General features: G+C 43.7%; 1 protein-coding gene across 1 annotated transcript; it reads left to right on the top strand.

Annotated features, from left to right (window-relative positions):
- Positions 1–1,422: 1,422 nt before the first annotated feature.
- On the top strand, positions 1,423–14,444 carry MAB21L3 (mab-21 like 3; the record flags this gene model as incomplete). Its single annotated transcript, XM_079541055.1, has 7 exons — positions 1,423–1,470; positions 4,868–5,008; positions 7,055–7,126; positions 9,022–9,313; positions 11,586–11,767; positions 12,410–12,604; positions 14,211–14,444. The coding sequence occupies 7 exons, from the start codon at positions 1,423–1,425 to the stop codon at positions 14,442–14,444; spliced, it is 1,164 nt and encodes a 387-aa protein (XP_079397181.1).
- Between the last annotated feature and the right edge of the window lie 3,563 nt (positions 14,445–18,007).

The raw sequence follows: 18,007 nt of genomic DNA on the forward strand, positions 1-18,007 counted from the left end.
ATCTTCCTAGCAGGGCTCTCACACCACTGGCCCCTCAGGTGGAAGACATCCAGTAAGTCTTGAAGCTAGAAATGATGAGGTAGGATTCCTGAAAATAGAGGGCTCCATCTCCCAAGGAGGCAGGTTTGGGAGCCCTGGGCAACCTGGCCTAGTACCAGATCTGGAGGCTGGTGCTCTAGCCCCGTGACAAGGGGTTGGAGCTTGTTAATTCTGGGGGTCCTTTCCCACCCAAGCCATCTCTGTGATTCTATATGTCTTTTTGAATATTCCCCAAGTCTCTTGGCAAAAAGAAAAAGGCAGCTTTGGTGCCAGGGAGGCACGGAGAGAAGTTTGATTTGTAAATTTTGGGAGATTGGATGTCTTCAGGTATTGGTTCTCCATTAACGTACTTAGCATTCAGCTCTTAATAAGAAATGATGATCACAAAAGATACACAGCAACGAAAGAGCCTGCTCTGGGATTCTGAGATAGCACCCAGTGCCTATGGATGTGCTGCTATTTGCTAGCTGCTGTGATGATAATGTCAGTCAAGGGATGTCAAAGTTCAATTTGCAGGGGAAATAAAGTAGAGTGTGCCTTCCCTGGTAAGGAAGCAGCATTGGATCTCATCCATATACTCCATCATTCCTTTCCATGTGCTGATGTAACCCTTTTTTTTAAAAGCCAGCAACCCTCACTGGATCAATAAATCCTGATCAATTGTTTTTCTCACTGATTTATCCATGCAGGGTTGTTAGCTGAGCTGCTGTCAGAAAGTGGGAGAGAGTGTTCTGCCTGTTTACTGTAAAGAAAGCAAAGCAAGCAACCAGGAGGGGACGGGCAGCAGGATATTTACTGTCAATACAGCTGGAGAGAGGCAGGAGATATAAGGAGAGAGGAACCGAGACTGAAGCCTGCAACCCAAATGAATGATCAGAGTGTAAAAATACCCACACCGTTTCCGATGGAAAATGTGTGGATTGAAGTCAACAAAGGATAACTGGCAGTGTTTGACAAATGGTTTAATGAAGGGCTAGAGAGGCAGGGAAGTACTTGTGGTGCACAGAATGATAATGCTGTGCATGAACCGACTCGGTCTGCAGTGCAACCTGAAAGGATCTGCCGAGACAAAGCAGTAACTGGGACATTTGTGGGTGTGCCTGCATGCAAGACGTACCGTTTAAGAGTAATCATAGCAAAAATAATAATGGTCAAGTTTAGAAAATAATAACTGGAGCTAATTTTCCTAAGAAGTTGGGCTATTCAGGCCAGAGGGGGTGAAAAAAAAAGGCATATTTTCTTGCTTCTCTCTCCATTTCTTCATGCACAGAGGAATTAGTTGGCTCTGAGCAGCTCTCTCTGAGTGTCCCTCCTGTTTCCAGATGCAGGCGAACAAGTGAAGAGCAAATTCACACTTTAGAGAACAGTGACGACCATCTTGCCATGAAACCATTCACAGATGAAGAAGTAGAAATCTACATCCAGAGCAAGGTAAGGCTTTATCTGTCCAGATTTTCTGTCTCCCACACCAGGTGTTGATTCAGAAGGGTGCCAAACTTGACAGTTAGTTGCTTGCCTTCTGTCTTCGTTTTTTGAGACATGACTGGGTGAAGTTTTATGAGAACTGTATTTCTAATGAGATTTCTAGGTTTCTGTTGCAGAATGTTATCAGAGATCTTGGCCAGTAGCCTTGTTTTCCGAGTTGCATGTTCTCTTCTATATCTTCATATTTCCTGAGTTTTTGTTCCCACTCTCATAATTCCAGATGTGAGATGAGCTCTGATCACTAGCACTTAATCTAGGGAGAAGCCCTCACCTCTTTCCTTGTCCAGTGGTCTTGGATTGACAGATACAAGACCAAAGCCACAACAGCAGGGGCTGATTCTTAAAATGATGCATGCAGGAATTGGGGAGAGGTGAAAACAGCTTGAATTCTCCCATTTTCTGTCACCTCAGCTGAGGATACTTCACACAACTGAATAGCAAGTCTCAGTACAGGCAGGTTGGAGATACATTTTCTATTTCATAGAGTTATTCCTGCACTGTGATATTTTTCTCCAGTATGAAATGAAGTAAAACAATAAAAATAATCAATAAAACTGTACATTCTATGAAAAGGGATTCTAAATGAGCTGTAATATATTGTTTTTTTAAAGCTTGTGCTTCATCATAATGCTTAGTTAACTTCTATCTGATTGTCTCATTACAAAATGCAAGACACTGAAATGAAAAATGATTTCCAAGTGGAAAGCTTTAAGTCCTACTTTCAGAAAAGGATGAAATATTCTAATACCATCAAAGGGCTGGTAACAAATGTTTGGTTTTTTTTTCTACGGAAATGTTTTGGTGACAAGTAATCAAATGCCTTTGAGAGCTTCCATTTTTGCCTATTCAGTGTTTTGCATTGGAAGAGCATTCCATCAGAATCTATTCAGTGAGCTATAACAGTGAACCATTCTCTAAGGACTTATAGAGCTATAAAAGAAGGAACGGAGGGAAGCCGTGCACAAGGGAGATGCTCGTACAGCCACCATGTGTACAGAACAGACGTGGAGCCTTGCTCTGAGGCTCATAGAAGCAAATGTTTTCCTTTTTAACTGAAAATTTGTTTTCTAGCAGCCTTCCAGCTCTGATGACTTACTGTTACTAGTTTCTTCCTGGAGCAATGAATCTCTGATACCAATGACTTCTTCCTTAACCCACTCATCCAGCAAAGGAAATACGCGAGTGCATACTTAGTGCAGGTGATTGGGAAATTGAAAGCAAACTCAAACATTCTTCACAACTTCCAGTCAATCCTAGTCCTTTTTCTTTCGTCCATAATGAAGCCTTAATCAACCTTGTTGTTCTGGCAAACTTCTGAAGTCAACACTTGGAAACACTAATAGGTGGTAGAAATGGCTGTCTGATGAAGAACTGTTTCTGACTTCTTTCCCGATGTGTTCATGCTGGTGCTAAACACATTAGATAAATGCCTTGGCCCTTCAGAAATTGGTTTCACTTGCTTATATTCTGTCTTCTGATGTTTATGGCTTCCCTTCTGTAGGAAGGTTTTACTTTGCAGTAGCAGACTGGGTAGGTATTTGGAATTAGCTGTGGGTAACACATGTCTCATGTCATTTGTTCTTCCATCCTTGCCTCAGTGATGAGGACCTACATGCAGACAGAGTTGTTTAGTGGTACCTCCCTGAAGTTTTTAGAGTCTGTACTGTCCTAAGACTTTGTGGCAACAGTTGAAGTTCAGCAAGTAGGCAGTGAAGGTGCAATTAAATAAGACCATGCTAGGTTGGATGGATTCTTCCAGGATGCCAGAAAGAGAAGGAGGTGTTTCTGACAGGTAGCACTCAAAGAGAACACAGCATGAGGAAGGAGTACAAGGGGCAGTCCTGGAGCTCAGCTTGAGCCAACCAACGGTGATGATACACTTTAAACAGTTTATTTGTAGACTCTGAAAGCTCTTAGGGGAGGATAACTTTCACTGTCACTCATAACATTTACTTGTTGAAGGAGCCTTTAGGTGTCTTGTTGAGCAAGTCAAGTTCATTGGACTGCTCTGAGAACTAAGGCATTCATCTGGACTAGTGAAAGAAAGTAGCTATAGCTACAGGTGGATACGTGTATTACGTCTGTATTAGATACAAGCGTAAGGGACTATGTGTTATTACCATAGCAAAAAATCGGGATGCCAGAGGTAGATGAGAGTCTGGCCAAGGGGATATAATACCGCTCTCTTGATGTGTTTCCCTCTTGTAGATACTGTAAAGGCTTAGTAAAAATACTGTTACTTATCATAGACTCACCAAAATTGGAGAAGACCACCAAGATCATCTTATCCAACCATCCTCCTACCACCAATATTTCCCTACTAAACCATGTTCCTTAGTACAACATCTAAGTGTTTCTCCAGGGTAGGTGACTCCACCACATCCCTGGGCAGTCCATTCCAGCACCTGATCAACCTTTCAGAGAAGAAACTGCTCCTAACCTGCAACCTGAATCTCCCCTGTCACAACTTGAGGCCATTCCCTCTATTGCTAGTTACGTGGGGATATGGGGCTGACCCCACCTCTTCACAACCTTCTTTCAGTCAGTTGTAGAGAGCAATAAGGTCTCCACTGAGCCTCCTCCAGACTGAACAATCCCAACAACCAGTTTTGTTGGCTGAGAAAGGAGAGGAGTTTATTCCAACTTTCCAATTGCTCTTCCTTGGATAACTGGTCCTAGGCTAGCAGTTATCCATTCTTCGCTTCAGACCTTCCACTGAAATATTTTTTTTATAAATAATTGCACTAATGCTGCTTGAATTGAAAGACCATCTACCAGGTCACACAAACTCCCAGCCCTCAACGGGAACATCTTTGGCAAGATACCTTGTCACAGTCTAAGCAGGGACCCTGTATTAAGATATGAAGATAGTATGGATATTTTCACTGTACTACACTGTTGCCACATATAGTTGCAGTCTGATTAATGCAAGAGTTATCTATTATTCTTGTAGTCTTGCCAGCTCTTGGAGCAAAAAGTAATCCGACTCTGAGAGTGGCTCTGCAAGGGGAATAACTGGCTGTCCTGGATCAAAATGGGTGAAAAACAAGGCTGCAGTTAATTGTTAGCAAATTCATCCATGTAATTAAATCCTTCTCTTCCATTCACTGCTGTGGCGTAAGAATATCAAGTAATCCTTTATAGTCTTGAATTTTGCCTTTCAGTGTTCATCAGAAAGAGCTCCATCTCATGGTAAGTTGACTGTAATCTAAAGGGAACAAGATTTATTCCCATTGCAGCATAGGCACGTATGTTTCAGGGTTCACCAAACTGATTGTTCTTACCACTGGAGACAAAGACTGCAGTTATCTCTAATATGAAGTGTCTTTCTTGGAACTGACAGGTGGAGCCACGCCATTATCTGGTCTCCAAAACGGTGGAGGAAGTGCAGAAAATCATCCAGCAACTGACCACAGAAATCAGCTATAAGGCCACACGATTCCAGGCTATCTCCAACTCTGGCATTCACAATGAGAATATTAAGGTATGGACAAGAGATCTAGTGTAGTGTCTGTAGTTTGTATGGCAATCAGTCAGTGATTTTCCATTCTGCAAGTGTATGGACAGGTACCTCCAAGTAAAACACCACGGAAGATATGCTGACATTTCAGTGTGGGGACTGGCTGAGTCATAAGAATGTACTTGTGGGCATCTTAACACTGGAGGTGTATCAGAGAGGGATGGGTAAATGAGGCAGAGTCTCTTTTCACAGCTGCTGCTTTTACAAAGAGACGCTGTTGCCAGAGCTGTCAATCTGCACACAGAAGCCAAAAGACAGGAAAAAAAAAAAGTACTGCAGTAACATTAAAAGGAAAAAATGCCCACGCCTCTATGAGCTATGACTCATATTTTTCACAGGTGAAAAACCTGTCAACTCACTAAAAAAAACTTCAGAATGCTTTCTTCTGCTGTGAACATAAAAAGCTTCTTCAGAAAAATATATTGTTTTTTTCTTGGTCATGAATTAGAACTTCTTTTTCCTGGGAAGAAACATGCTTATTAGTGGGAGAAGTCATTTTAAACCATCAGATACCAAAACAACAGTGTCCTGTCCCAGGCGTGACAGGAGACTGACTGTTTTCTTTGACTGTTTAACACAGCAATAATGACTACAAGGGTATAAGTAATAACTGATAGCAATGGCAACTTCAGATGAAAATGATCCTTCTCATCTGAAGTAGATTGCATACTCTAGTTATGTCAACCCATACACTAAAATGCAGCCACTTACGGATAAATGCATAGTGTGTGAAAGCATAAGGCAACTTTTGTAGCTGTCTACGATTGAGAAGGAAGAATTCTAGGTATGAAGCTGCTTGATGGGCATGGGGGTGGAGGCAGAGTAGGGTCATCCAGGCTGAAAATTGGCTGTTGCTCTGCAGATAAACACATTCAGATTTACACTGGCAGATGTGCTTGCCAGTAGGAATGACCACAGTGCCACAACACAGTGCCACATCCTGATCCACACCTTCCTTGGTTCTGTGGTCTGCCACCCACCTCTCATACTGGAACAAATCTGTTTGGCTTACGAGGACTGACAAAACCAGGGCCAAGGTAAAATGGCTGTTCTGGAAAACAAAACAGAACAAAAACAAGGCAACCTATTCTGATCGGTAGAATCAGAATGGCATACTGTAGCCTGGTCTGAACACCCTCAGCTTAAAAGAAATTCCTGAAACATATTTTCTTAAAAAATGGCAGATTTGTTAACTTAACCCAGTGCTATAAGTCAATGACAATCACACTTGGAGGGCTGGCTGACTTTGTGCTGTAGGCATGGGGCAGCAAAGAATGGGTTAATAAGAAAATGTTTTTGACTTGGTCTGTTCTGCTTACACAAAATAGAATCTTTAATATCGTTGTTGAGATAACTCACCCTAGAGGAGATTTGTCTCAAGGGAAAGTCAGTATATTAACAATTCTGTGTTTAATTTTGCAGCTTTTTTTTTTTTTTTTTTTTTTTTCCTGTAAATTAAATTTATGGTGACTTTTCAGAACTTCCAGTTTCTGGTTAAAAGGATTTAATTTAACTTGATGCAGAGTGTAGATTTGTTGAGAAACTATACAAGCCTCCTTTTAGATACACAGGGCTATGTGGGGAATTTAACAAAGTTTTTAATACTCAGTGTTGTTTTATTTCGGCAACTCAGGGGCAGAAAGCCAAAATCTTTAAGAGAACTTGAAATAAAACTCAGAGAGACCAAATTAAATAGCTCACTTTTTTTACAGCTTCCAAGTTGTGGTCCATTGGTTTTTTTGCAGCCGCCATCTGTGCAGTTCTGGTGCAAAGGCTGCGGAGGCTTCGATAAAGATGTAAGGAGCAGGTTAACATCCAGAGTAATTCCTAGTACAGCACTGGCCAACCACATTGCCAAGCAGTCAGCTCTGTAATGCTGGCAGGGGAGATTTCTTTCCTTTAGCAAAGAGGCTTGTAGTACGCTTGCAGCTTTTCTTGGTGAATGAATGACCTGCCACATGCTTTCTCTCTGATCTGTGTGATTCTCGTTTTCCTCTCTGCTGCTCTCAGGATCAGCCGGGCTTACTGGCCAAGTGGTCAGCTCTGCTGCGGGGAAAGCGCCCGTTCCACCCATCCATCCAGGTACAACACCCTCCTGGTGCCTGCTTCCTCCTCACCCATCCTCTTCTCCAGACGATTCATCCTCCTAACTTGTCCTCCCATAGCTATCTTAGTCTTTCTGCAAGAAACTTTATTTATTGCTTGTATTTCTAACCTAATGCTTCCACTTGCCTGAGATATCCTGGCTGCACTTAAATTAATCAACATGCTGCAGGCAGGTTTTTAATGCAACAGGATTGGCCACAGGTTATATGCTGCAGAACTGAACGCTCCTGGATCACGGCCTGTGACTTGTTTGGGTCCTGAAGTCTGGCTCTGGCATGCAAGCCTGGTGTGACAGAGCATGGGTAGAGACCTGGGGTTTGTTTAGGCCGTGAGGACACTAGCTGCACAGATGAATTTGGTATGAGTATAACCTCTCAAAGTGGTGTTGGAGCCTTGTCAAACAGCATACACTTGCATAGGGTCCAGATCTGCATTATACCCCAACACCTTTCTCCTTTTGCCTATATCTGGGCTGTTGTTTCCCAGCCCTTCTGGCATGCCCTTTTGATTTTGAGGAGGATGACAGCCACCCCCTTACAAGCTGGTTTTGTTATGGGAAGGAGCACGTCTGGGGCTGAGCTGAAATGGAGGTCCATGGGCAAAGGTGTGGGTAGGAGCCCCAGAAAGCCTGCTTGGAGCCATTAAGGTCTTGTCAGTGCCCTCCGGGCCTCGGCACCTCTGCAGTAACATTTTAAACCCTAAGTTACACTGAAGACTATCTATATGCTTGGGATTGTTTCTGGAGAATGATAAGGGTGCTTAATTGACCTTGAGGTAACCACCTTCCAGCCTTTCAGCAACTGCTGTCACCACATCTTTCTCACACAGCTCTTTTACCTGCTTAATGTCAGTGTAAGTAAGGCTTGGACTCAACAGAAGTTGAAAAGCTTCAGAGTCAACATAGGAAAAGTCTGAATGGGTTTGGAAACCAACACCGGCAGCCAAGATTGCCAAATACTTCCAAACCTGGCAATTCTGGCTGTGTCCTGAACCTGTATGAGGTTTTCTGAAATTCTGTGTCACCTTACTCACTCTGCAAATGCCAGTTGAGTGCTGGTTTGGTTGGAGAATGGTTATCCTCAAAGCGAGGCTGATTAATTGTTTTGCAAACAAGCTTGCTTCTGGGTGTTATCCATTGATCATTTTTCCATCCTTACTCTGCTTCTCGCTTCTGCTCAGTGGGAGATGCAGCCTCATACAGCACTTCCCAAAACCTATTTTTGACAATGCCACTGCCTGTGTAGGCTCAGGCATGTCACTTGCCTTGATGTCTATGTCTCCTTAATGGAGGATAGATGTTCTAGTCAGGCAGAGTGAAATGCTTGTAAAATGAATGGGCTGTGGACTTATTCTACTAATGTCATTAGTGGGTTTTGGAGAAGATCCAGAAAGTGTACTTTTGACACAGCTGTGGAACTGTGGAACTCTAGGCTTATCTCTAGTAATGGCTCTGAGTTAAGAACTTGAACTATTTTGTTTCCCATTGCTGAATCTCAGAACAAGCTCTCTGATGCTCTGCTGCACCTTGGAAGCTCTTAGTTATTACATTTCGTACAATTGCAGACTAGAAATAACAAGGAGTGGGGAAAACTATGGCAGATGTGGTGGCAAACCAGCCAGAGTGTGCTCTTGTCTTCTATGGGCCATGTCTGTCACATCAGACTCCTAAAGGACAATTTCCTCTTACTCCGTGTACCTCCAAGGTAAATCTCAGACAGGTATGGAACAGGTCCTGGATGTGTTCAATCATTCCCATTTTACCATATTTTTTCTTTCCCTTCAAAGCCTCCATTTGCACATGTTACTTCCTTAACCCTCATGATCACTGATCTGCCCTTGCCTGTATTCCTAATCTCTCTAAACTCTCCTAGGTCTTAGCACCGAGCCAATTTCTCATCACTGTCCCTCTACGTGGCCTGACTGGGTACAGGGAAAGCCAGGTCCGACACTGGCGTTATTACACTGTGCATGGAGCTAAGCTACTCTCCTCTGTGCGGGACCCTGAGGAGCTGCATCAATGGCTCGAGGTGGAACAGTTCTCAAAAAGCCTTCAGCAGTGGCACGAAGCAGATGTGAACATTGAAGGTGACCTGGTTCCAGCCAAAGTCCTTATCGTCTTCCGAGAGCTGGTGGAAAAGTCAATTGTTTCCTGTAACCTCTCCAGTGAGTTTAGTGGGGATGGGTATAAGGGAAACTGGCTGTCTTCTGCAGCTAGCAGAGGGGGAACTACTATGTACACAGTGTTTGTGTCATTCACATAATTAGAAGTTAAAAAACAACAAACCCTCCCAACGTCAGGGAGCTTCTAACCCATTGCAGTGGTGCAAATCTAGACCTGCACTGAAGACAGAATTAAGTAGACCTTGAGTTCTTCAAAATGGTGCTCTTCTTTTGGGAACTTGGGTAAGTTCTCCACCAACATCACCCTCAACCAAGATGCAACCCAGATTTTCAAAGCAGCTTGGGATTTGGGGAAAAAAATCTTTTTTCTGGTACAGCAGCTGCAATATAACTTGACTAGTCAGAAAGATGATGTAGGAAAAATTGCATACAGGGTAAAGTGTGTAAGCTGGAGAAGTGTTTGAAAATATGAATAGGGCAGGTAATATTCTAGGGAAGACTTAGGTGCCCATATCTTTCCAGTATGTAGAAGGTCTTGAAAAAAAGTCTGTTGAACAAGTGTTCCATGTTCCCCAGTGCCCAGACTATTCAGTAGATATCACGGAAACTTGCTTTCAGTAGTGATGCTGATTCCTCTGTAAGCAATTCCAAAGTGCCTGTGTATATCCTGTGGCAATTTGTACTGGAAGTGCTGACATAATGCAATCAGTGGTGCATGCAACATGCCTTCATAGCTGTGACATCTGCAGCAAAATGCTGCCTAAACAGTGATCCTCATATTTAATTCTTAGCGTCCTAAAGGCATGTTATAGACTGCAGCTAATGAACACATGGCTTCATCCAAGCTGAACGGTTTATGTTCATCTTTTCACATTAAGATACTGTGACATGGTCAAGTTCAGACTACAGTGGTTTTTCTCACATCATATTTGCAGAACATCTTTACCCATCAGCAGCCTGAAATGGGTCTTCCATATTCTAGAAATATAGACGTATTTCACCTCCTCTGATGACACTTCACATTTTACTCACAGGAGGAAAGATGTTAAAGTCAGGCTCAGCTAGATGATTGCATTCTTCCAGCAACTGTTTGTTATTACTGAAAGGAAAAGAAGGATAAAATGTCACCATTAAGGCTCATAGAGAAGATCATATGGAAAGAGCTTTCATCTGAAGCTTTACTTATGTGGAAGTCATCGTGCTGAGGTGAAAACCTGCCACTGTGTCTAGCTGCAGCTCATCAAGGTGTTGAGCCAGAATAGGTGCTTCCAAGGGGTGGCTGATGTCTGGGCTGATGATTGTCTTTCCATTTTTGTTAAGGTCAGCTAGAAGGAAATGGAGACAGAGGACATGATCTGAGTTAGGATGCTTTTCTTTTCTCTTTTTTTTTTTTTTTTTTTAAATGCATGTGTGAAGAATGAACTTAATCCCATGGAACACCTAAAGTTACATAAAAACATCTCCAGTGTCATTGCTTCTCTGTTCTTTTAATTCTTTGAGAACCAGCAAAAACAGAGTTCTTGCGTTGCCTCACTTGCCATTGGTGGAAAGATAGGCAGCACGGTCATGATACTTATGGAAATGCTGTGAATTTATTTAAGTGCTGACAAAGCTATGGCTTTAATGCTTTTCAGCTGCTTGGTCTCTCTGCTGAGATCTTGGGAGAAGTATAGCTCCTGTTTTGGTGCCAGGCTTGGCTCAGTGGGGAAATAACACCCAGATTTACTGATGTTTATAAAGTTATACTGGAGATGGACTCCACTGTGCTTTCTGGAGGAGATGCTAAATTGCCATTAGGACTAGGTGGATATTTCTTCGGTGAAAATAGAAGTTACCATCCTAAACATTCATCACTGTCCCTTCAAGTCTGCTGCATGAGCTCCTTTTGGAATTGGAATCCCTAGCCAGCGTCAGTCGAATTGAGGTGGATTAACACACAATTACTTAAACTGCTTATGGTAATCTGCTCTGTATTTATTTCAATGGGTTAGAGGATGATCACATCATTGGCTCGAACAGCAAAACTGAAGGAACAGTGATCCATCCAGAATGACAGGGAAAAATGGGGACAGAAACTTCCTCTATGAATACAGTTGGACCAACATTGACCATATTTAGTTTTTCCTCTGCTCTCATTCCTTTGGGCAGATTGAAATAAGCTTTCTCTTGTATTCCACTTATGTCACTGAAGAGAGTGCTAAGACAGCAGTGGAACTGCAAGTCTCAATTTGGACACAGGCACGACACAGCCCCTTGCTTGGCTCAAGGAGAGGATCTTTTCACCTTTATCACCTCTCACATTGTTCCTTCACAGATAAAGTGACAATGTTGGAGAGCTTCAGCTCAGTGGTTCGAGTGACTGTGGAAACATCAGAATTCCAGGTTGAGGTGGAGCTGGCTCCTACAGTGGAGATTCCAACTTGCTGGCCTGAGAAAGCCCGGTGGCCTCGTTGCCTCAAGCGTTGGCCATCTCAGGAAAAAGTGCAGTGCATCAAGGTGAGCAGTGCAAAAACAACTGTAAAGTCTGTGCAGAACTTTACTTTGCAGGTATGTGATAGTGGTTTGGAAGGCTGCAGAGAATATTTCAAATTATTTGGATTTTATTGAGAATTTATTTCCTTAATGACGGTGAATTCTGTGGAGGGAAAACTGATTTAACATCTGTTGCATGAGTTTCTTGCAAATAGCTTTGGCTATTCAGCTGAGTGCATTTTTTTCTTGCTATTTTGCTTTGTCTCATGTAACCTTTCTGCAAGTGGGGTACTACCTCAACATTTTTCTTTGGCAACAGACCAGTCCTAGTTGCCATTATCCCACACATCGAGTTCTGCCTTCCAGTCTTGCTTGCTCCCCACTTGCTCAGGACCTGCTGCTCTATGGCAAAGTGCCTGTAGAGTTGTGCCTCAGCTTTAGTAGCACTGTTTGTACCTGGCATCTCTAGAGCTGAATCTCCCAGGAGTAACCGATGTCACCACATGAGGAAAGAAAACAAATTGCTTGTTCCATCAAGGAGTTACAATGGGAAAATTAACCATGTTTGCTGCCTCTGCTAACATACAGCCTCTCTGTAACATCCCTCTGCATTGCTCAGAGAAGTCTGCCTCTGATCTGGTGACACACTTTCCCTTTTGCCCATAGTCGCTTGGTTTTGACCTCTTGGCCCGCTCCAATTATCACTGGCAGCTGTGCTTCTCCCGTGCTGAGCATATACTCATGGAAGGCCTCGACGAAGATGGTGGCTGTCGCATGAAATGCTTCAGAGTCATGAGGCAGATGAAGGAGGACGTCTGGTGTGCTGGAAATAAGCCCGTCATCACAGCTTATCATCTTCAGGTAGGCATCGCCATGATATCGAGATACGGTCTCAGTATCTGTTACAGGGGAATGACATTCATAATCAGGAAATCTGAAAGACCTGACTGGAAAAACAGCACTATTTTTCTTGCTTCTGGAAACTCCACTCTAACAACTGCCTGTAGATCTTGCAGAAGCGGCGGTGGTGCTGATGGGAGATAACTGCTCTGCAAACCTCCAAGGAGTAGCTCTTAGTAAGCTCCAGCTTGAATTCCTCGCCATGTCTTTTGTTCCCTGGCAACATCAAAAAGATTTTGTGGTTATTGCAGCTATGAATAAAATTTGCTCACAATTGAAAAGCTATCTGAGAAGAAATTCCCCAACACTACAACTATTGCAAGGCCAAGTGGAGGGGGAAAACAGGCAATCTAGAAAATAATGCCTTATTTTGATGAAATTCTTAACTTTGAGGAAGCAGAGGAATTGAAGGCTGTAGTTCAGCCGTTTATCACAGCATCTCTTGGAGGTCTCTTTGGGGCACTGAATTTGAAAAAGAAAATTTGAGTTAAGAGAACACTAAGAAACAGAGTGGAATTCTTGCACCCAAGATCAGTGACTTTTTTGTTTTAGAAATGATTTTCAGGTTGATGAAGATGGTCAATATTGCTTTTTTTGGTACACTAACTGTATATCCAAAAAATTCTTCACAAACAGAAAAGCCTGTAAAAATGTAATATGGGCAACATGAAAATAATGTTATGAGAGCAATAATCATATGGAATTCATTTTTTAATCTATTGATTTCTCTTTTTATGCAGATAGTGATAGGACAAGGGGGATGGATTTAAACTGAAAGAGAGGAGGTTTAGGTTGGATGTTAGAAAGAAGTTCTTCACTCAGAGGGTGGTGAGGCGCAGGAACAGGCTACCCAGAGAACGTGTGGATGCTGCACCCCAGAGACATTAAAGGCTAGGCTTCATGGATTCCTGGTCGGTCTTGATTTAGCGGCTGGCAACGCTGCCTACAGCAGGGGGCTGGAACTAGCTGGTCTTTGAAGTCTGTTACATCCCAAGCCATTCTATGATTTCACATGAAATAAACTTGGAGGAAGAGATCGTAACACATGCTGTATTTTGTGTCAGAAGAAGACAGGCAAGAGTTGCTTGGAATCCCAGTGTACCTAGAAAGAAAATCTGTGTGCATCTTCAGCACAAGTATGGCTGAAGCTAACAGCTATGCTCATAAGATTATTATTCTCTCCCTCCTTGCACTTCTACACTTCTACACTTATATAATAGGTCACTTTCTACAGCTTAAAACACCTGGCATTTCTGCAGAGGTCCCTGGCCTTTGCAAATCCTCCTTCCCTGCCTGTTCTGGCCATCTGTGCAGGATCCTTGGTAAGTCCAGCGAGTTTTGCAAGGCAAAGGAAAAGGGACAGCCAAGGGAAGGTGAAAGGGCTCTCCCTTAGGCTGCTGGTTGTGATCCCTCTGTTACAGAATCATTAATGCAGGAAGACTGCAGTGCGAGGCTCTCCAATTTCCAAGGCTGTCAGCCACTTACCAGCACTCTAACTGCCTTAGCAAGCTGTGTGAGCCCTTAGCAGAACCTTTAACACCTCTTCTTTCCCATCTGCTTCTTGCAGACAGTGCTATTCTGGACGTGCGAAAAATACCCACGCACCAAGGATTGGCGCTGCTTTCATGAAGCCTTCCTGAGGCTGGTGCAGAAACTGCACAAGTGTGTGAGCCAGCACTTCCTCAAGCATTACTTTGTCAAGAACACCAATCTGCTCAAATATGCCAACACCAGTGACCTGGATGTGGTGGCCAGCAAGCTCGCTGTCTTCCTAGAGAACCCCGTCTTCTGCTTGGACTAAGGCTGAAGAAAGCTTCCTCACCTCAACTTTGAGCAGTTTCCCACTTGTTCTCCTCATCGGTGGTGTTCTTGTCCTTCCAGTAGGTGTTGCAGCTGGCTTTCTGAAGCAGTTGGCACTGATGGCATGAACAAAATGTCAAGATTGCGGTGGTGGGTGGAGAAAACTGATGGAAGGCATTGCTTGATGCCCAGCCGATCTAATTTGCTTTCAACAGCAACAGCTTGCCTAGAAGCTACAGCCCATGAAACTCAACCCTGTGTCTGTCAGAGCAGCAACTGCCTTATTCTCTGCCTCCAGTCTTGTGGTGCATAAGCAGAAAAACGGTGCAAAGGAGTCTCACTCTGCTGCCTACCTGCTGTGCAACCTAGCACATGGGTGGTGGCTGCCTCCTCCTTTCTCACAAAGACAGTAAGTTTAATTTGTAGGATCATAGAATGGCTTGGAAGGGACCCTAAAGATCATTCCCTGCCAACCTTGTAGGCCAACTCTGCAGAAGAGCAGAGGAACATTATTTTGGAGGTATGACAAGGAAGTCTTCTCTGAGACAGTTTGTGATGCTTCCGCCTACAATCAAATGGGGTCCTGCTCCTGTACAAAGATAACCCTGCCAGTAGTGTTGAATAGCAAAGGAAGCAGGATGAAGAATGTTTTTTTTCTTGACTCCTCAGTTTTTTTTTCTCCTCCACCTTCATTTTTCTTCCTGTTACTTCAAATTTATTTTTCTTCATGTTTGCCAGTTCTGTTAGTGCCAAACTAACAGGGGGGCTTGGCCAGAAGAGATTTCGTTTGCACTCCTGGCTCCACCCAGCAGGCTGGAGGAGGAGTGGGTCTTTCCCTAGTTTTAAGCATCCATGTCTTTTGGCGTGTTGCATAGGAGGAGAATATTTTTTCAAGGGCTTGTAGCTTCAACATTCCCAGCATTTTTAATATTAAGAAAAGAAAATAAGTTTTAGGGTTTTGAAAGAAACAAGTCCATCAGAAGAGAGGTGGCCAGCAGGGACAGGGACATGATTGTCCCCATCTACTCTGCTCTTGTGAGGCCCCATCTGCATCCAGATCTGGAGCCCCCAGTACAAGAAAGACAGAGAGCTGTTGGAGAGGTCCAGAGGAGAGCCACAAAGATGATCAGGGGACTGGAGATACTCCCCTACAAAAACAGGCTGAGGGAGCTGGGCTTGTTCAGCCTGGAGAAAAGAAGGCTGCAGGGTGACCTCATTGCAGCCTTTCAGTACCTAAAGGGTGCCTACAAACAGGAGGGGAATCAACTCTTTGAAAGGGTAGATAACAGCAGGACAAGGGGAAATGGTTTTCAGTTGAGGAAGATTTAGGTTGGATGTCAGGGGGAAGTTCTTTCTTGGGAGAGTGGTGAGGTGCTGGAACAGGCTGCCCAGAGAGGCTGTGGATGCCACATCCCTGGAGGTGTTCAAGGCCAGGTTGGATGTGGCCCTGGGCAGCCTGGTCTAGTATTAAATGGGGAGGTTGGTGGCCCTGCCTGTGGCAGGGCAATTGGAGATTCATGATCCTTGAGATCCCTTCCAGCCCTGTGATTCTGTGAAGTGCTACAATGAGCATAAAGAATGTTGGTTTTAATGTTATTAAATCACTGAAACTACACTAAAGAGCACTTTTTTTCTTATACCTGTGAAAGAAAGTAAATAAGTATGTTCTTTGCTCAGGAAGATGAGGTAGTAGGGATGAGATTTACAGCCCAACCCCAGGGAGCTGGTGCAGTGAGTGGCCTGCAAGATGGCCATCTGTGGCAGAGCATCTCCCCCGTGTGTCAAACTGTGGTCTTACCATTCACCTTCAGCACAGTCTCTGCTTTCTGGCTTGGTTTTGTATGCAGGAGTTACCTTGCATTTGGGAGCTGTGCTATATGGAAGTGTTGATCCCAGGCTCATGACTTGTTTGTTATAGGTTCAGGAAGGATTCAGGAGAGGATGAAGATGTCCTCACCCATCCAACTTCTAGGATACAACCTAGAAGACAGGAGAAGCAGACTGATGGAGAAGAAAGAGGATGAATAATATCTTCTTTCTTGGCTACTCACAGCTTTGTCTGGTTTTCCCACTTGTCTGGTTTTCCCAAGTAAGCTTTTCATTTCTTGCAAAGGAATAGTAAAGATATTTTGCAAAGGAAAAGTAGACAGACACAATGCATCCTGAGATCTTAGACAATATTCCTTAGGCTCCTGAACAAGTATGTGTGTTGGTATTAAGTATATTTTTAGAAAATTTGATAACCTGCAGGTGATCAAGTGTTGACCTCCTACAGAAACCAGTGTCTGGCAGAAGGATTGTTTTAGAATAAGTCCAGTGAATGCAGCCATGTCCAGCATCAGCATCTTTCCTTCTTATTTCAGCCTGGTTACCAGCACTTAGAAATCACTGAGGATCAAAATGAAGAGCTTAATTCTGCTAATGTCAGTGGCCATATTCAAAGATGATCTGGATATTGTTCACATCTCTGATTCCTCAGTGGTCATTGCCTTAAAGAGCTTTTGCTTCCTCATCCCTCACCCAATAAAGGATGTCTTCTTCCAGAATTAATGCTTCAGCCTGGGGAAGGAGGACAAGGTGGGATCTCAGTTGTGTGGTCCTTTTTGTGCTGTTCTCCTGCATCAGATCCCACCCCTGGGAATGCCCTCCAAGTTGCTTTTCCACTAGTAAACGTGTTGCATGGAACTGTTTTGAACAGGTAACTCCTCTTGCTAAACCTCTGTGTTTCGGGCTTACTTATAAAAGGAGCCTGAGTGGCAATGTCTTGATGACACAGCTTAAAGCACAGCTTCCCTGTTTCTGGTGAGCAGAGCCGTTCCTGTACTTCTATCTAAGGAGCACAGAGATGTCAGTCTACCAAGCACAGTCAGAGGGCTGTGACTAGAAAGTAACGTCTCCCAGTGTATCTTGATTTGTGTTGTGGTTGTAGTGTGTAGATTCTGAAGCTGGAAGAGGGCAAAAGCAGTTCGGAAGGACAGTGAAAAACCATCCAGAACTCTTTATCTCAAATTCGACATTTTAGAGCACTGATGCATGTCTCCATTTGGGGTTAGTGGAAGATACGACCTCCCTCTGTGGCCGGGGGCAGAAGGTGTTTCAGTGGTGGTACCCTACCCTGGCTGCAGCTGTGTATCAGTGCCCTCACCTGCTGCAGCTCACAGCCAGATAAGAAATGGCATCATTTGCAGAGCTACAGGATGGCAGCACTGTTGCTCTGCCCCAGCCCCTTTAGCTGCCAGGAATGAATCAGCAAAGCCAGCAAGTGAACCCAGAGAGATGGAGCCCTGCTTGGAGCCAAGTCTGACAACTTTTTTCTTTTTTCTTGCTGCAGGAAATTCCGTTGTGACTATTTAAAACAGTAGCTGCAGTGCTACTGACTACAAAGCACAGAACCATCCCTAGCTTCTTCTCCAGAACAGCAAGCCACAGCCACTAATTAAGGGTGAGGAAAAAGGCTTTCAAGGAAGAATTAGTATAAGAATTAGGAGCTGGATACAAGGAATAATTTAATCTGAGGGATGGATGGGAAGTATGATATATACTACCACCTAGTATAGGTCACGT

The sequence above is a fragment of the Tetrao urogallus genome (genome assembly GCF_951394365.1).
Source record: "Tetrao urogallus genome assembly, chromosome: 1".
NCBI lineage: Eukaryota > Metazoa > Chordata > Aves > Galliformes > Phasianidae > Tetrao > Tetrao urogallus.